Source organism: Copadichromis virginalis, linkage group LG3, assembly GCF_057382275.1.
Source record: "Copadichromis virginalis isolate Kocher_CV1m ecotype Utaka linkage group LG3, C_Virginalis_male_GT1.1, whole genome shotgun sequence".
In the NCBI taxonomy this organism is placed as follows: domain Eukaryota; kingdom Metazoa; phylum Chordata; class Actinopteri; order Cichliformes; family Cichlidae; genus Copadichromis; species Copadichromis virginalis.
In genome coordinates, this window is record NC_140620.1 from 280,857 (window position 1) to 301,821 (window position 20,965).

General features: G+C 40.7%; 1 protein-coding gene across 1 annotated transcript; it reads right to left on the reverse strand.

Moving 5' to 3' along the window:
- Positions 1 to 14,598: 14,598 nt before the first annotated feature.
- Positions 14,599 to 16,515, reverse strand: LOC146712158 (E3 ubiquitin-protein ligase TRIM21-like). The gene has a single exon (XM_085441891.1). It carries the CDS (start codon positions 16,513 to 16,515, stop codon positions 14,848 to 14,850), a length of 1,668 nt encoding a protein of 555 aa, XP_085298017.1. The 3' UTR covers positions 14,599 to 14,847.
- Positions 16,516 to 20,965: the final 4,450 nt, after the last annotated feature.

Consider the following 20,965-nt stretch of genomic DNA (forward strand, 5'->3'; position numbering starts at 1 on the left):
AAGAAAATGTTCACGTTTCTCCAACGTTGTCTTCCCAACAGTTTCACTAACATCTACACGGGATGGCCAGGAAGCGTTCGCGATGTCTTCTCCGCAGCTGATAATTGGCGTCTGTCTTGTGTCAGTGACGTAAAAGACGGATTTAATGCGACCTGACCATCAAACAGCAGTCGCTTTCTGAAACATCAGATATGTATCGGATTCAGCACCACATACGAAAGTGACCCAGATCGGATTTGACAATATGGGATTTGTGCCGTTCACACTGTCACACCATGATGGGATAGATGGTCTCATAGGGTCAAAAAAGTTGGATTTGATGGGCTTTCGCCTGCAGTGTGAACGTAGCCTAAGACTACTAAATGAAAACACGTGGCTCACTAGCACAAAAGACCACTAAAGCTAGGAAACACTTATTTCAAAAGCTTGTGCTTTACTAACTATAAGAAGCTAACATTTTTAATAGCTCACCTGAGTGCCTGCATCATGCACACTGGCTGTGTCTTCAACACTGTAGCCCACACCGTTTACGGCATGTCACTGACTGGTAATCTGAAAGTGTGTGTGTTGTCCAACTGAACCATATCCTTTTGGTTTTTTATTTGGCAATATTGAGTTTGAAAATCATCAAGATGACATTTGTCATAATCTGGAGGTACTTAATGAACCGCAGACGCACAAAGATGCTTCTGTCGCCGTTTTACAGAGGTTTTTGGTTTCCAAGCAGTTTTCAGCCGAGTCCTCTGGGCTGCTGTTAAAGCTCCATGCTTGAGTTAGGACTTGGGTTTTGTGTTCTTCTACAAAAAGGTTTGAGAGACCATTTTATTTCCTTTTCTTTTCTTTCTTTGCACACTTGAAATGTATATAGTTGGTGTACTAATAGATCATCTAATGACTTTTATTTTACATGGAAGTCATTCTAAACTGTCCTTTTCTGTCTCATTTTCCAATTGGCTGTTCACCAAATCACTGTTCAGGTTGCTCCCCAATTTCAGGGGTGTCCCCAGTCATTACTGGGAAGAACAAAGGAACACACTGTTGGCATGTTTTATTTCATCTAGTGTGGATAATGATGAGTAAAAGACAGCTACCTTCACCATGCAAACAACAGTGTGACACAAAGATGAGGTTATGTATCTCTGTGTTGACCATCAGTCAATATGACAAATTAAACAGCAGTGACATTTTATCTGGGTGGAGGTAAAAACCATTGTTATAAAGCGAAATGCCAGCAAGCATGGAGCTAAAATAAATAACAGTGTATTTTAGTCTGTTTGTTCTTGGTTTTGAGTGAAGGTACAGAAACAGTATATAAGTGCTGGTGTTCGGTTCAGCACCTGCACACTTGAAGGCTGAAGTTACAAGCTGACACTGATAACAGGGAAGATAAGGTAAGAGAGATACTCCCTACAGTATGTGACAAAATTTGATTCGATTTGATTGATGACCCTAATCATGACCTTTTGACCTCCCCCCTCCCCCCCGGAAGTGTGTAATTTGATCCCCTAAGCGCGCCACCTGTTGCGCCACCTGTTGTTGGAAAGGCCATCAGACTGCTGAACACGTCATAGACACCTCAGCTTCACTACTGGAACTTCAACATTATGCACTCCACACTGTATATAAATGCCACTTGTTTTGCACATATTCAACTCTGTATATTTTATATATTTTATTTATTATTTTTTTACTATTTAATTTGTAAAAATGTGTATACACACACACACACACACACACACACACACACACACACGTAGGAAAACATTTAGTATACACATCCAGAAATGCATACACTATTATATATTGTACATATATTTATTAGTTTCAGGTTGGCCATTCTTGTATTTTGCTCGTTTGTGTTGTTGTGTTTGCACATCTCTGTTGCTTGTGGGGCTCGCACACAAGAATTTCACTCGCATGTGCTGTGCCAGTGTGCCTGCACATGTGATGTGACAATAAAAGTGATTTGATTTGATTTGATTTGATTTGATTTGAAAAAAAAGAAAAAAGTTTTTAGAGGGAGGGAGGGGTCTGCGGCATGGGAGGGGAATAAAAGCAGAGAGGAGGAGACCGTCACAATTTCTAGGCACAGACGCAAGATGGATCCTTTCATTCTGCAGCCCAGCAGCGTTCCTGTGTACTTGGATGGTGAAGAGATCTGCTCTCCCGAGGCCGCGAGCATGGGAGGCAACAGCTGGGGAGATCAGAGAGGGAGGGAGGGTTCCTGAAGCATAGGGGTGATGCAGCAGTTGACTCTGTGCTGTATAGAGAGACAGAGCGGCAGTTAGTTTTCCACAAACTCATAGTTTGAATTCTGTTTCAATATTATGACAATTTTCTCTGTATTTCTTTTTTTTACAATAGCGGATGTAATTTTACTTTCTTAAGCTGCACCGGCGCTTGTAATGGGAAAAAAGAGTGACTTCCTGTAGAGAACCGTTTCTTTCAATAGTATTTTATTTTCCTATAATACAGACGCAGTAAAAAACCTTTAAGATGATCTGCCTAGCAACAAATTGCATTTTTAGGCTACACCATAGCTTGTGATGAAAAGAAGAACTTTCTATCCGCTTGTAACCTACAGGCTGCCTACCCCGTATGTGTAAAAATGAATAAATATCCCTCAGTGAATAGTTTTCTTTGAATACTACTTTTCCTTTTGAGAGTCCTTTTTACAAGGGACTGAAAAACAAACCATAATTACCATGACAGGCGATCTTGTTTCACACACACACACACACACACGCACACACACACACACACACACACACACACCGCGGGTCAAGGAGGAGAGAGACAGCAGATATCAGTTTTTTCTCAATGCTTATAACCTATAACGCGCCCCCCAAAAAAATATTATTATTATTAAAACATCTATATGAGGTAGGTTTTGCGCAGCCTGCTCCTTGGTAGAGTTTTTTTCTTCAATACTTTTACAATGGGTTTTCTCAATAGACAGAAAATGAAAATGATGACGCTGAGGAGTCAACAGCCGATATTATCATTGCTTGTAACCCGGTAAATAATTTCGTACATCTCCCCATAAAATAAGTCTTAGTGGAAAAAAGCTCATATTCGAATAAGTTTATTAAAGCACCCCCCTCTGTGGTTTTTTTCTCAGAGTCAAGTTTAAACCATGAGGCGAGTTTTGTCAACAGGAGGCGAGTTTTGTCACGAGCAAGAACAAGGGCAGACAACTGTTGCCCATAAAGTAAAACAAATATCCGCCTCTAAGTCGTATTTTACCGTTGCAGAATGTGGAAAACAGACAGCCCTCACAAGAAGGCACCCAAAAAGGAAATTGGACACCCCAATTTTCTTATGCTAGATACTATGAGGCTTGAGTGTCCTAAAAATCACACTTTCTCCCTGATAAACAGTTTGATTACATTCTCGCATCATATCACAATTAATTCAGTTAGTTTCCCTGGCAAAAACAGCAGTCCTCACCAACAGAGGAGTTCAAGATATCCTCAACACCTCACCTCAGTATCACTGTCATTGGATAGAAGTGAGAGTCACTGACTCGTTGACTCAGTTCACAAGTTTTAAAACCTCCTCCAGAGTAAATAAACGTGGAGTTATTTGTCCTACAGTGTCCACTGTACTTAGATTTATGCACTTGAATTGGAAGTGGTAAGAAAACAGAATTCAGTTGACTGCAGTCTCAAATTTGCTGACATCTGGTGGTGAGATTTTACTTACTACCTCTTTAAGGAAGTGTGGCGTACAATAATTCCACCAAAAGTAAATAAAGTTCAAATAAATAATTAAAAGCCCAGAATTACCAGGATAATCACACCCATGATAAGTGTACATAAATTTCTGACAACGACTGTAAATGTAAAATGAATCCAGATTTGACCATAGCTTTTTTGTATTATCCCAACACCATGTCCTGTAGTGGCTTGTATATAGATAAGGATGATTTATTATATTTTTCCACCTCACCCATAACACTTACTACACCATGACAATAACCAGTAACCTGTAGTAGAAGTAATAGTGGCAGTAGTAGAAGCTATTTATTTATATATTTTAATGTTACCACAGTACCTCAGTCGCTCTTGTGTCATACAAATGGCCTCACATACCTACTGTGGTTCTTTCGTGCTGATAACACCTTTGAATTTCACTCCTGGGTCACAGTCCAGTGCCTTAACCACTATAGTTAACCATTAATTCTGTTTTTAAAAAGTCATCTTGATCTGTTTTAGCAGAAAATCGGAGAAAAAAGCTGAATAACTAAGCATACTCGTACATAGTTGTAGGTTGAGTGTTTCCATTTTGCTTTTAGTTCAGAGGATGTTTTAAATTTTCTGATATAAAGATACTAGCTTTATGGCCACTTGCGTCATTTGCTTGTTTAACTGTGAGTATCTACTGGCTTTACAGTCATGAAACATGCTATGTAAGGCTTTATATTGTCTTTTCATTCAGTGGCACTGTAGCAACATGAACAAGATGACTGTAAATAAATATGCCAAAAACATGTAAACCATATTTACTCCATATAGAACAGATCATCTGGTTTGATTTTGTTTAAATTACTTCATAAATAAACACAATTACACAATTCTGAGGTCAAATGTAAACAATTTTCACTTTTCTTTTTAATCAGCTTAAGTCAAACTAAGCCCTCTTCTTTCCTTTTTGTGGATACAATTTTTCTGATAAGCCTAAATTTCCAGTTGCAAACTGAATTTCTATTGCTTTTGGATATGATGACATCACTGTCATGGTATGATCCACAAAATATCAATTCAATTTCTCAGTTGTTCATTAATTTCAAAGCATCCTAATTTAACAAGTGATTGTGATACTTTATAAAAGTCTGTCATTTATTTATGAGGATGGTAGGGCTGCAGCACTAACCATCCTAATGGTCATCACTCTGGGAGCTATTATAGTTACTAATCTCATAAGCCTCAAAAGACTGCCCTGCTCACCTCATCCAAAATCCTGTGCTCCACCCATTAACCCGTTGAAGTCAAACGGGTCCCTGTAAAGATGTCACTGTTTTGCAGATCATTTCTGAAATTGTTAGTTCTAGACTGGATCAGTTCTTATGTGGGATCCAAACTATCCAAACAACTAATCACAGTCAAGTGTCCCTGCAGTTGCTTCACTCAAGCTGTATTATTTTATATCCATTGTTCACATATTATGATATCTGTTTAGGTTCTCAGCCATCCACGTCATGGCAGTCTTGAGACCTTGTCTTTGAGTGTTGGACCTCTTTTTACCGAAAGAAATCCGGTTGCCTTCTTTTCAAGTGCTCAACACTAGTGGATGATTGCAGAATTGGTTAGGAGAAAACTTTTTCAGTATCTAGCCAAGTCAAGACCAGGTACATAGACCTGCTCGAGAACCAGAGGAATTGGAACCAGAGGAATGTACTATAATGCAAGATTAATAGGTTAGAGTTATGCTCAGGTTAAAGTCAGTGTTCTGAAGTATCTTTTTACCTGCCTAGATCACTGTAATAACTTACAGATTCTCTGCCAGGGAAATATAATTTTTTGCAAGTGGTAATGCTGTACTTTACTAAAACCACTGAATAAAGCGCAAACTGTCCATCATATTGTTACAGGAATACCTGTGTATTGATTTGCTGATGCATAAAATGTATAAATGTTACCAGTAGATTAAAGTATCGCTTGCACTGCTGGAATTGCAGCGATTAGAACACAGAACTCTCATGAAGAGTACCTATTCAAGCAGTAAAATTGATTTCACTTTTTTATCTTTTATCTTTTTTAAAGTGATTCCCATTTTCCTTTATTAGATATTAGACAGGAGATGTGAATGTTTAAATGTTTCGGAGCTCTAATGTGCAGCTGTCACCTTAGAACAGCGGCACTCTGCAATAAAAATAATTAACTTGAACTAAAATGTAGTGTTAACCTCTTTATTTGTGTAAGTGTTGCATTTCACTGTTCTGTTTTGGGGTTTGTTTGTTTTTTTATGTTCTTGTGAAGATATGACCTGAGTCACACCGTGCCACTTGGTGAAGAGTGCTGTAAAAATAAAATAGGGGAGACATGATGGAATTAATGAAGGCCAGCTGATATCCAGCCTCCCCTAGCACTGCCCTCTGAACCCACTGCTCCACCCCTCCCTTGCAGCTGAGCCTGCCACTGTTCTTTATAGAGTTTTAATTACCATTTTATCACCATCCTTATCATCTGTCTGTGACTGGAGTAGGTGGCACTCATAGGGATCACTTTTGTGGGAAAGAAGTCATATGACCTGTGAAATGCCCTTTTTTTAACTTTGAAGTGAACATGCATAAAGCATAAGGCAGGAAGCTGGCCTTAGTGGAGAAAGCTGACAACCACCAATGTAATAGCTGTTATTTCTAACTGGGGTTTTAAGTCAGGCCAGCTAATGCAAAGAAAGCCTGGCTGTGTAAGTGTGCAGTCAACCTCTCAGGCCACTAAAATGGTAAATGGCCTGTATTTATATAGCACTTTACTAGTCCCTAAGGACCCCAAAGCGCTTTACATATCCAGTCATTCACCCATTCACACACACATTCACACACTGGTGATGGCAGCTACATTGTAGCCACAGCCACCCTGGGGCGCACTGACAGAGGCAAGGCTGCCGGACACTGGCGCCACCGGGCCCTCTGACCACCACCAGTAGGCAACGGGTGAAGTGTCTTGCCCAAGGACACAACGACCAAGACTGTCCGAGCCGGGGCTCGAACCGGCAACCTTCCGATTACAAGGCGAACTCCCAACTCTTGAGCCACAATCGCCCCGTTTATTGACAGTGTTTATTGACAATATTACCTCTGATGGAAGTAGTCACATCATGCATGGGGCTGTACTCTGCTTGAATTCAGCCATATGCTGCAAAACTCTTTGGCCCTTCACAGTGCAAATGGATAATTAAGCAAGGTAAAGAAAATGGATAGTCTTCAGTGGCCAAGTTATTCACCTGATCTCAGTGTAGTAGAGCAGCCTTTCTGTTACTGAAGGCAAAATTGAATACAGAAATACAAATAAACAAGCAGAAACTGAAGACAGCTGCAGTAGCCTGGAAGAGCATCTCAAGAGAGGAAACACAGCATTTCATGAACTACAGGCGTTCTAGCCTTATGGCAGGCATTGACTGCAAGATTTTACATACAAGTAAAAATATAAGTAAAATATTTTAAAAAGTCATAATATTTAAAATGATGTTAGCTTGTTGAATTACTTCCAAGTCTCTGAAAATGAAGACATAAGTATCAAAATGGTTGTAAGCACTTAACAATGTATGTAATAATTTAGTTTTGAATAATAGATGAAAGCCTGCGCTTCAATCACATCTTTTTTTGTTCATTTAAGTTCTGCTGTGGTGGTGCACAAAGTCAAAATCACAAAAAATAGTCATTGTCCAAACATTAATGGACCCAATTAAGGTGGTGACACCATTTCAAAATTGGCACCCAAAAAACCCCCACAGTACCTACAAATTAGTTTTGTTTTCAAGCTTGCTGTAAAAATTAAATCAAATTAGCTTTTTAAATTAAGTCACTATTAGTCAAGTTTCAGATTGTGTTAATTAAAGAAACAAATTCCCAATGTATGATGATTATTTAAAAGTGCATTCTTATATTTTCAGGCAAGAAATACTTTACTTTTATCTTCAGTCAACATGAACTTTATTGTTTAAGGACCATACTTTTGTCTCCATATTTTCATCAGTCATAAATTTGGCTGGAAAAGCATCACACCATTTGCTCTAGTAAAAAGACTCTTGTGTGCCTGAGTAATTTCTGATTTATTCTGGTTATTTTTTACCACAGTGTTATGACCCAGTGATGTGTTTGTTGGTGTTGTGCCTCCCACCGGAGGATGGCTGGCGGTATTTTCCCTTTTTTCTCTCCTAGGAGGTGGACACCTGGGCGTGGCTGCTAGGTATCTGGGTGGAGTCTCTACATATCTTCGGACTGGATAATTGATGGACCACCTCCAGTACTTAACGTCCGGATGACAGTCACCTGGGAGTGCTTTTTTTTTGGAACCCCGTTGACTCGGTCACGGAGTTGTGTGTGTTGTGTCATTACAGTATAGGCTGGAGTATTCACATGTACCTCTAGCCTTGCCATGTAGATAGTTGTAAATAAGTTAACAAGTGGCAGTCACTTTTTTTTTTCCTTTGCTGTATATCTTTCACTGTCGCAGCCTAGTAGGCGTGAGAAGCCGTTTTCTTTTGCTGAACAAGTTTTCTCCTGTTTTTGTTAGATAGTTAGGTAAGCGACTTGTCTTTTGTTTTGGCTTCTTTTTATTTTGGTGTAGGGAAGTGTAGGGATGGTTTGTAGGGAGTTTTGTTTATTGTTTTGGCATTGCTCACTGCCGATGAAAATAAATGGCTGCTTAAATAATTGAAAAAAGTGTTGTTGCTGAAGTTTGTGCGTGGGTGGGGAGTGAGTGGGGCAAACTTTTTGTTACGTTTATGTTTCTGCCGGGACCAGAACGTAACAACAGCATCACTAGATGTTCTTAGATGAGGAACATGTGCTTTGTCTGACTCATTTTTCTTTCTGCCTTTAATCATTTATCTTGTAAAAGTCTACAGCTGAGAATGTGGTACTCGACCCTCTTGGACATTTCTTTTTCTTTCTCAGTGCAGATGAATCAGTGATTTCTGTGCATTAGATATTACACTGCTCCTGTACGTTAATGCTCCTTTGTGTGACAAGACCTGAAAATTACACTGATTGCTTTTCAAATGTGAACATGAGATTGCATGTAAATATAACTGTGGGCAATTTCCAAGGTTGAAATGTTAATGCAGTCAAGTTGAAATTCACTGAATCACACCAAGAGAGTTGTGATATTGTGCAGAGAGAATACCCTTAGATGACACATGTATATGTAAAAGTAGGTGTAATTGTCCACATCGCATAATAACACTGGGAATGACTAAGAAATTCAAATTTAATTAAAATCATTGCTAGTATAAAATTATTCAGGCTAAAAAAACCCAAAACAAAACGCATTACTGGAAAAAAAAATCATTTTTTTGAGTTCAGATAATGTAGTATTTTCTAGACTTCTGTATATGGACTATGTATCTTTTTTTCTTTTCCTTCAGCTTTCAGCTCCAAGTATTAAGAAATAATATTATAGTATAAAGAAATGTAGTAAAACTAAGAGGATGCATTTTTTTATTAGGAACTTGTAGGCTTGATAGTCTAAACACAACATTTATTTGATAGTTGAACGTGTTGCTCTGGCACAGCTACAAGCCATGTGAGCTCGTAGCCCCTCCCACTAGGATGTACTACCACAGTCGACCGTTGTAAAGCAGCCGCAAATCAATAGCAATACAAAAACCCTCAAAATCATTGAAGAACATTTTATAACCGAACACCCAATACAGATATACTGAATATCACACCATATCAGATCACCAAATTAACACTGGGTTACATTAACATTTTACCACAACTTCACCAGATGTAGCTAAAAAAACTAAACTCATGTCCAGCCCAGTGGGACAGCAAGGAAAGATGACAAAAAACAGTTGCTTACGTGCAGTTTAGAGGGTCAAGCTGAAATTGAAGCAGCCATTGAAAGAGGTGAAGAGAGAAAGATGACAGCTTGGTCAGCACTAGTTGCCTCTATAATGTATGCAAATACATGCAGGTCGGAATCTCCGCCCCTTAAGCGCACCCCCGGACAGTGCCAGCAGATTGAAACTGAAAAACAAAAAATGTGATACAAAAAATGTAGTTTCAATTAATTGTTTTTCACTATCATTTTTTTAAACTTTCAATACAAGAGTACATTTATTTCAGTTACAATATTGTTTTTCAGTTTCATTTTAAGGTGGCATGTATTTATGTATTTATTTATGTATTTAAGTATTTATTGTCATTGTCAGAGAACAATGAAATTGCGTTTGGGGCTTCCATACAACCCGTAAATAAAATAATGAAGAAAATAATAAATACCCCTTAAAACCCAAGTGTAAATATTTAACCCAGTGTGACTCCAGTACAACAAGACAATCCTTAGCAACAACATGAGAAAATGACAAGTAATGTTCATAAGAAATTCAGACAAAGACCTGAGAAACATGACAAAATACAACAATGCAACCCATTCAATATTATTGTACTGTGAGATATGATATCAGATATGATAGTTATCTATTTAAGAAAGAGGGGGGGGGGGGCAGGAGGGGGAAGAGAATAAAGATATGATGCACCAATGCAGACCAGTTCATTGCTATTAAGAAGTTGGATATGGTTATTGTCCGTGAGAGGGGGGCAGAGAGTTCAGGAGCCTCACAGCCTGTGGATACAGGCTGTTGGCCAGTCTGGATGTTCTGGCCTGTATAGACCTGTACCTTCTCCCTGAGGGCAGCAGATGGAAAAGGTGGCGCGCAGGGTGATGTTGGTCCCGCAGGATACTGTGCACCCTCCTCAGACAGCGAGTGGGGAAGATATTACTGATCTCTGGCAGACTTGTTCCAATAATTCTGCCAGCTTCTTTCACCACCCGCTGGAGTGCTTGCTGATCGGCCTTGGTGCAGCTGGGGAACCACACTAGAAATCCATACGTCAGAACGCTGCTGATGGCACAGTTGTAGAAGTTCAACATCAGAGATCTGGGAATGTGTGCGCTCCGCAGTCTCCTCAGGTAGTAGAGGCGCTGTTGGGCCTTCCGTGCAACTGAGGTGATATGGTTGCCCCAGGACAGGTCCTCGGTCACAGTTACCCCCAAGAATTTAAAACTGCTCACCCTCTCCACCGCCTCACTGCCAATGAAGAGAGGCAGATGGTTGTTATGACCCTTCTTCCGGAAATCTACAATGATCTCCTTGGTCTTTTTGGTGTTTAAGACCAAGTTATTGTCGTGGCACCATGACTCTCTAAATTGTTTTGATTTATAATTGTCGCATTTGCAATAACTTTCCTTTGTTGGATTGTAAGTTTTAATGTTTTCATATATTATTTGGAAAAGTGTTTTAACAATACGTTGCATTAATGCATAGTTTGTATGAGAGAGATGTTATTTTTTGTCATTTATGTCAAATATGACGTCATCAAACTTCTAAGTTGTGAATTACAGCTAGAACAGCATAATTAATATTTGAGTTGCTGACCCTGTCTGTTGACAGGTCAGGTTTATTGTACACTGGATTGTTCCTGAGGTGCGAGCCTTCCCACCTGGACTTTGAAAGACTGAGATTCGCTTCTTTCTTGATGATCTGCTGCACTTTGCGTTGTGGTAGGACTGTATCACTCGCACTTTCACACACAGCTGGTTATAACACCACTGACTGACATTCTCTCACCCCTATTTTCTTTCACACCCTGGGAGTTTTTGGACTTTACCCCTTGGACATGTTTTATTTGGGACTTTAAATGATAAGCTGTTGTGTAGAACATTCTCCACATGTGAAAGGTGTGTGAGATTTTCATCTGAATGAACACTGAATTTGTGTAATCTGCTTTCTATAACAGTTAAGGAGTCAGGTTACTAGGGTGTCCCAACATTGAGATCAAAAGTTACTATTTTTATGTGTTTTCCTTTGCTTTCATTTGTTGTTCTTTTCTACAATTGTAAATCGCCTTTAACCTGTGGTTGTCAAACTCATGCTTTATTTCACTAAAGCCGGTTTGTTCTTTTGAGTTACATTCTTGTCTCTGTGTCTCATTAAAACACATCCCTGTGCTTCTATAGTCGAACCTATTGGCCCATTAATATATTCTTTAATTAATAATAATTAATATTGTTTTTTCCTGTTACTGTGTTACACAACCATGTCCAGGTACAGTACACAATGTTCCTGCTTAAACGGTGCTCAAACCGGTGCTTAAAGAATGGAGAACACAAACTTTGTCCAAAAACCTCTCATGTTCAGCTGTTTTTTGTAAAAAGATAACAATGTTAGCCTTTTCTGCAGCTATGGGGCATATATGGTATCACTCTTGGCTGGAAGCAGTGCTTAAACAATGGAAAAAACACAGACTTTGTCCAAAAACCTCTCATGTTTAACTGTTTTCCACTTTTTCTTTGGTCATTTTAGCCTTTTTGGCCAGGGTGAAGGGAGTATCTGCCATCAAACAAGAAGACAGCCGCATGTAGCTATGATGGTGTTTGCTAGTTCACCTTACATGCATTAATGTAATAACATGTTTAGCCTACTCAACGTAAATTACACACGAACAACATTAAGCGACTCACGCAGAGAAGAACGGCTGCTGCTGCATCATCATCCTCATCATTTCTGCTACACTGGTAGGGCTTGGGGCCAGGACTCTCCTCTTCGGGTTTTTGGGGGATGTTGCTAACTCCGGGTCAGATAACAGGCACCACACCCGCAGTAGATGCGCTCGGTGTGAGGTCTCACAGCAAGCTATCAAATACGGCGCATTTCTCGGCTTTTAAAAAAAACGCTATGCGTCGCCAGGTGTTTCATCAGATTTGAGGTGTTACCTCCTTTGACAGTATCACAGTATCAGCTTAAAGCACTTGTTGCTGCTGAGTTTGCATCTTTTGCTGTGAAGTACAGCCAGACTTTTGACCGCTTCGCCTTGGGCGTTTTTAATCTGTAGCTCTGCTCTAAAAGAACGTACGTATCTGGGCCCGCCTACTACGCTTGCAAAGGTAAAATGATTGGCTAGAAGCCAAAGTGTGTGACAGCTCAGGAAAATAAAGCACCGAAATGTGCGCTGCTTTTCGGTCTGGTTACTACCGTTTACGGCACCGGATACCGGTACCCATCCCTACATATAACAGACAATCAACACAGGACGACATAAAGTGCAATGTGCAAAAATTGTAAAAAATCTAAACAAAGACAGAATAAAATGATATTGTGTGTGTGTGTGTGTGTCTGCAGCTGTTCTTTGTGTTGTTGCTGCATCGTTGCCTCAGGGGGAATGTTGTGTGTGTAACCCGGGTTAAAAAGATGCATAAATAGTAAAAGATAAGTGAAGTCTGAGAATATAAATATCAAAGAGTTCATTTATTTAAATTTTCTTGTTTATTAAAAAGGTAAAAGTTCATGTAAAATGATTAAAAACATGTTTGCATTGTTTAAAATAAGTTATCTTTCTTTTCTTGTGAATTGTTTGTGAGAAGTGTAATTTCCTACGGGGATAAGGTCTGTGAAGGTAACACAGGGTGGAGAGGAAAAGGAAAAAAAGAGAGCGCGAGGAGAGAGGGCGGTGGTGCGTGAGTTACACGAGCATCCAGAGAAGTTAGCTTAGTAGTAAGTGTGTTTTGACTTTTCGGACAGATAAGTCAGTGTCGGTAAGCTAGTGACATGACACGTAAAGTTTCAGCGTGAGTCTGCTGGACTGTGTGCTTTGTTTCTTGCGGCCGTGCACGTTAAAGTTAAAGTGAGGCTAACCCAGCCGTTCGCTAATAAGGACTACTGTAGGCTGCTGTTTAGCTAAAGTTGTGGAACATAACAAGCTGCAGAGGATCGTTACCGAACTGGATAACGACGGACACACCCCAGATAGTCACTCTGAGTGCCCGCGTCACTCAGAGTACCTCTGGCAACGTGGGAAGCTAAAACAGGTAGCTTGTGGAGCAGGTGGAGATCACGGACCTTCCTCATCTTTGTGCTGCTGCATTCAGAGCGGAGTGTTTCTGAAGGAGCTGAAGACAACTTGTTGCCTGGATTAAGCTGGTGGGAATTGCACGTTTCACAAGGTACTGAGTTTATTTATTTATTTTTTGCTCGTTGAGTGAAGAACTTCCGGTTGGGAGATCGTTTTGGATATATTCTGGAGCAACACAGGCCTGCAACGTAGGGTTTATCTCTGCCGGCTTTAGGTTTAGTTTGGGACTGTAATTGTTTTATCACTGGTGGTTTACACTGTGTGTGTGGAGATTCTGTGTACAGTGGGTAAATTGCTGTGTGTGTTTTTGGTTTACCTGAATACTGAAATCTGCCATTTTATTATTTTCTTGTTTTCATTGTTTGGTAAATTAAAGGAGGGTTGCAAGGCTCTACTTTACATGGTGTATGACATGATTTACTGCACTGTAGACACTCGTGTTCATTTTCACGTGTAGTGCTGCTGTTAAGGAATAAGCTTCATTGATCCCAGAAACAAAAGAGAAGTTAGCTTAAAAATATCGTACGAGAGTACACTAGAAAAAGAACCCAAAGCCCATTTATTTAATGGTATTGAGTAAATGAGGGCTACATGTGTGTGTGTTATGCAGACTAGCAGAGACTGCAGCTGTCAGCAGCCACACACACTTTCTATTCTTCAAATCAAATCACAGTGAAACATGTTCACTGACAGCTCAGCTTCAGCATCGTCTTCATGCTGTGACTGCAGCCGTTCAACTCTGTTTGTCTTTAACCCAAATCATCACAACATGCAAATATAATCATCAAAATGATGTGACTGGAAGGATGCAGCAGTCTGTGCTCCACCTTTCTCCTCCACACCTGCAGGTGGAGAACATGGATGCATGAATCTCTACAGAGTTCTTTGAATATTATCCGTCTCATCAGTTTTCAGTGAACAAAACTCCTCACAGAGCCAAAATAAGCAGTTTGTATCCAACATAACTCAGCTGGACTCTGATGCTCCGTATAACAGCCACACATGAGTCTGGATTCACTCAAAGCATTGAACAAACTTTATTGGAAATGAAGCTTTTGGACATTTGTTCTCTGATATTTGCTCTTCAGCTCGAGTCTCCATCAGTGGGAACATTTCCTGATTCAACTTTTCTTCTGTTCAAATCAAACTCCATGAGAATCAAAGTGTGAATCAGAGTCCTGATGATCAGATTCTATAGAAACATGGAGACTGTAGAGGATTTACACTCAATATGTTCATTTGTTCCCTTCAAGAAAAATCAATCATTCATCCAATAAAATCAGTCGTTGATCAGTTTGATTGACAGGACAGATGATCAGAGGTGCAGAGTTTTTACCTCCATCATTGTTACAGGGACTGAAGTATGGGTGGAGTCTGTGAGTGAAGGAGCAGCCAGTAAAGGAGTAGATCAGAGCTGCAGCACCTACATCATAAAAGGAGACCAGACCCTCCTCATAATCCACAAACACCCCCACCTTCTCAGGACCAGGATGAAGACAGAGACGGACTGAAGGGTCATCAAGAGCTTCGTACTCATTTCCATTTCTCAGCCACACAGTCCAGAAACCATCCTGAGGACTCAGTGTGATTTCTCCCTTCCTGTTGATCGACTCTGTGGCCACTCCTAAATCCCACGCAGTCTTTCCTTTAACCTGAACCTCAAAGTAAAATCTGCCTGAAGAGAAACTCTGCTCTCCTAAAACATTAACACAGTAAGAAAATCTCTCTGGGTTGTCTGGAAGATTCTTCCTCACATCACTATGATAAACTTGTTTTCCATCATCAGACAGGATGAGATAAGGATTTGCTGTATCAGGATCCAGAGTCACATCCACCTCATGCTGCTGCACCCTCTGCAGCTCAGCCTCTAACAGCTTCTTCTTCATGGGTTTCCAGACTGTCTCCTCCAGCTGAGCCACAGCTCTCCCCACAGTCCCCTCATATGATGGTGGATGAACTCTGACCTCTGTCCAGTCCTTGCTGGGTGGAGCTTTCAGGGAGGAGAAGCTTTGGAGGAGGTGGAGGTGGTCTTCAGAGCGTGAGAGCTGCTCCACCTCAGAGCTTCTCTCCATCAGCTCAGAGATTTCCTGTTCCAGATCTTTGATGAGACCTTCAGCCTGTTTCTCTGTAGCTTCCTGTTTGTCTTCGATCTCCTTCATGAGCTCCTTCAGGCGTCTCTCAACAGACTCCATCAGAGCCGTGAGGACCTGAACACCTTCTGCTTTCTGTCTGTCTGCAGCATCTTTACTCATCTTCACCGACTCTGTGATCTCCTGAATCTTCAGTCGTCTCTTCTGGATCATCTGCTGAATCTCAGCCTCTGTCTTCTCCAGCTCTGCCTTCTTTCCTTCATATTCTTCTCTCAGAGGAACAAACTCGTGGTTCTTGTGGTCTAAAACAGGGCAGAGCATGCAGACACATGTCTGGTCGGTCTTACAGAACAGCTCCAGGAGTTTATCGTGCTTCGTGCACATCCTGCCTTCCAGGTTCTCCACAGCATCAACCAGCTGATGTCTTTTCAGACCTTTCACTGTCAGATGAGGCTCCAGGTGAGTCTGACAGTAGGAGGTCTGACACACCAGGCAGGACTTCAGGGCCTTCAGTCTGGTTCCAGTGCAGACGTCACAGGGAACTTCTCCTGGTTTGGCAGCTTGTTGCTCTGAGCTGCTGCTGCTGGCTTTCTGCTGAGCTTCACGTCTGAACTGAGCAACCATCTCAGAGATGAAGGTGTTGACCCTCAGCTGAGGTCGAGTGTAGAAAGTCTCTTTACACATGGGACACTGACAGCTCTGATTCATGTCCCAGTGCTGACTGATGCAGGTTTTGCAGAAGTTGTGTCCACATGGTGTAGAGACTGGATCAGTGAACACATCCAGACAGATGGAGCACAGAAACTGATCTTCAGATCGCAGATTGCTGGCAGCAGACATGTCTGCACTCTGAGGGAGAAAGAAGAGAAACATTTGATTCAAAATTCACTTTAAATTTCATTTTACAAAGAGAGAAACAAGCGTCAGTAGTCTGAGGAGCTTGGAGAGAAAAGCGTCTGGACTTCTTTGAGTTTCTTGAAGGCGTTTCATCAGAGAAGCTTCTTCAGTTCTCAAAGTAACTGGTGGAGACCCAGCAACACACTCAGACACAAACTGGTTCATCCAAACACAAACCTAATATCGTAGTGTCTGCTGTACAGTGCAGCGTCCAGATGGACAGGATCAACGTTTGGGGATGAAGATAAATACAGTCGTTACAAAGATGTGAAATTGTTTCTCTGTTTTACAGAAGGTCCAAGATTCATCCAGATCATTTGTATACTTGAATAAATCAGTTTGTTGGATATTTTCCATCAATCACTGTGAAGTAAACTTCGACCTTGTTGGTGACTGAATACTTCTTATTGTACGTCCAGATCAACGAGCCATTAATATTAAACAGTGACTGTTCCAGTAGAGCTGACAGTGAGGAGGACGATGAATCACAAACCTCAGAAATGTGTTATTAACTGTTGATCCAGTATTTTAATGGCATTGATGAGAACATGTTTATTCAGAGGTGTCTGTATATTTGGTCCATTTGTGCGTCAGTAAAAACTGTCCTGTTTTCTCTCACAGATACTGGAACATCCTCACAAACTCAGGATGTGGAAGAAGATGAACTTTCCCAGTCACTCGCTGGGATACATCATTCATGTTATTCTGGATCCTCAGAAAACATTGATTTATTTTTGTGTTTCACATATTTGTTTGTCCAAATCAAAGATTGATGTTAATAGAGAAGAAGCCACCATGATAAAGCCTGTGTGTGAAAACGAGATCAGTGGATTTGATCAAAATCCCATTTAAGGAGGAATTCTGTCCTCCAGTTTGTTTAAATAAGCTTTGGGATTAAACAGCATCATCTATGTTTGTGTCTGATGACATGTTTGATCCAGGTCAGCTTGAATATCACAGCTGATGTGTGGAACTCTGACATGTTTAAAGCCTGATTATCAGGATGATTCAAACACATCTGTCTAAATAATGAGATTCATGTTTCCACACAAAGTTATAAAGTGCAGCATCGACTGTTTTCTGAATGATTGAGGATCATCTGTGACTCTTACAGGATACACTAAGTCAGATAATCTTTGTAAAATGTGTGAATGACTTTTTGAAGTACTGACCAAAATCTGCTGGTTTACAGTATCAAAGGCTTTATATCAATAAAGAATAAATAGGTGTTTTCACGTCTGTAATCCTTATGATCAATCAGATCCAGAATCAATCTAAGAGGAACAGGAAGTGATGAATAACCAGGAAGTGTGGAGTCAGTCTGAAGTCCAGAGCACAGCCTGAGTCCACAGTCCTGAGCAGAGCCACAGTGAGACTGAAGCAGCAGCTCGATGCTCCTACAGTGGATCTGTGGTTACATGAGCAGATTTCTATGGATCCAGTGTGACTGTGATGAGTCCTGATGAAGTGAACAGAGTGAAGATTTGTGTAGAAGCAGGAAGTGTGATCAGCTGCACTCACCACTGTTGCTGAGAGGAACCTGATGGACTCCAGTGAATCTTCTTTTAGAGACAAACAGGACTCGACTGCAGCTCTGCTGCTGCTCTCTCACACTTTCACTTCTGCAAAATGACGTTGAGCTTCTTGTTTTTCAGCTGTTGCTCCGCCTCTTCCTGCCTCTCCCTTTACAGGAATCAGCCGGTCTGTACTCAGTGACTGTGTGCAGCGGGTGGGAGGAGTGAGGAGTGGTGTGTGGGTTCACACACCACCACGGCCTCAGGTGATCAGGAGAAACTCACCTGGATTTCCTTTTTCCACAGCAGACTGAGAGCTTCAGGTGGACCCTGAAGGAGGTCTCAGACACAGGTGGTAAAAGTACACACAGTGTGTACTGAAGTAGAAGTACTACTGTTAAAAATACTCCAAGTACTGTTTCAACTTCTTTACTCAAGTAAAAGTAAAAAGTAGTGGCTGTGAAATGAGAGTAAAAAGAGCTGATTGAAGAACATTTCTAACACGTGTTTATGCAAAGCTAACTGAACCATGTGCTGCATCAACGTGATAATAAAATAATATTATTCACTTTGTTTCTAATAAATATTCCCAGCTTGAATCAGACAAGTTGAACATGAGCAGAGAAAAAGAAGCAAATCCAAATATTCCTGTGTTCAGTTTTCTCCATTTACAGGCCGACTGTGCCTCTAAACAGGAACATGAGCAGGAAGAGGCTGAAGTGGATTCAGCAGGTGGAGGATGCCTAACATCAGCTGGAAAGATTTACTGTGACGTTTGTTTGCTGTTTTCGCCTCGTGCACGAGAACATCACCAAATAAACTCCAGACAGTTTTTAATATTTCACTGTTCAAGAGCAAAAAGACTGACGGACTGTGTTTAAGGCCACCTCACAAATGTCACACATGAAATATTCAGTGTTTATTTGCTGGTTTTGTGGAAGTTTTCCACTTAAATAAAGCTTGCAGAGGAAGTGGTGAGCGGTAGCTAACATTCTTTAATCCAAACACACAAAGAACATACAAACAGGCTTGTGGAGAGCCTACATGTCCGCGGGGCAGATGGTCAGCAGAGTCTCTCCCTAAGCCCAGCATGGCTCTCAGTTAAATACCTTCTCCAGGAACAAAAGGCAGTACACAGCTGTTTCACACCTTAAGCTTCACACTCCCTTGCTTCTTCCCAGAGTCCTCGAAGAGACAAAAGACTCTTCCTATGGAGTTCCTGTTTCCCCCAACTTCCTTACTACACCCCCACCATTTGTCTTAAGTGAGTGTCAGACATGTTAAAATCCAGTGGCACCAAGCCATTAGACAAAATAATGTGATTAATACATGAGTGAAAGAAATTCCTATACAGTTTTTACAGAATAATATGTAAACAGGCAGAACTGAGGCTCAAAGCCTCAGTGTGTAGCTGTCCATACCTCAACATTACAAAAGCACAACCACTGTCCACACCCCACCTGACTAGAAATGATAAATAATATAATGAACTCAAAACCCTGGGTCAACAACCCAGGCATCCTAACAGCATGAACGTTCATTTCAAAGTCGGACGTAATCCCACGCACAAAAATTGCGCGCTGCGCTGTTTGGGATGTCTCATTACAGGCCAGAGAAAACTACTCAGGGTTTCTTGCAGTGTCCATAAAGCAGCATGAAATCATTTTTTTCTGCTTCTGACACTTTTATTCTCAACGTGTTTGATGGTGTTTTTGTTGTTTCTTAATCATGAGCTGGAGTGAAGATGGCCTTTGTTCATCACATTCATCGTTCACATATTGTTAAAACTGCTGCTTCACAGTTTTTGTCTTTATGTGCACATTAGAGGTGGAGCTCTGACTCATTCCAGGTAGCAGCTCATCTGTTTCTCAGCACCAAATACAGGCTTGCACTTGCATACTTGTTGATATGAACTTGAATTTCATTCAGGAGTACAGACTGAGGCTGTAATGTTACCACAGAAAGGACTTGCTGGCAATCTGACAGTACAAGCACACATTTATTTCAACGGTCTTAAACTCACAGGAATCAGGCTGAATTTACCTCCTTATGGACGGTGTCAATGATGGTTTTCTGTCAGGTCAGCAGTCCTACCCCAGATTTGGATTGCTACTGAACCAGACTGAGAGACCGTTTAAAGGTCTCTTTGCAGGTGTTTTGGATTAATTAGCACATTATAGTGTGACACTTTGAGCCTAAAATATTGGATCTTTTCACAATATTATAATTTTCTGAGATTTTGAATTTGGTGTTTTTATAAGCTGTAAGCCATAATCATCAAAAGTATAACAAATAAAGGCTTATGTAGCGACTTCCACAGTCGCTACAGGCCGGGGATGGAGCCTGCCTATTTGCCTGACGCGCTGTCAAAGTTACGCAATAATGCGAAAGGTGGAATTGTTTGCTCGTTTAATTAAAGTGCTTTGCGATTTTTACAGAGTAGTATCATCGGCTCCTGATTCAAACTCTTACAACATCACAGGCTCTAATATAACGAAGCGAACATGTAGTGCAGCGGTCAACAAAAACTACGGCTACCCAGCCCTCCTCTCTGTCAAAATCAAAACCCGTGAATGACAGACTGACAACGCCCATTTATGTCACCGCTAGCACCCACGTGACTCCCATAACAACCAAACAAATAAAAACCCAGTGATCATCAAAATTCAATACATTCAATTATGGCTCCTACACACCAGCCCCTAATTATTAGGATCCCTTCTAATAATTACCCATAATTAACCAAGTAGGAGACATAAAACATGCAGAGAAAAGTCAAGCATTTACTGTATTTCAATATTACCCGCAGGAATCCTATAGGTAATCTTAAAGTCTATCCTTAAAGAAAAATGAGAGACATTTTATGTCCAAATACAATA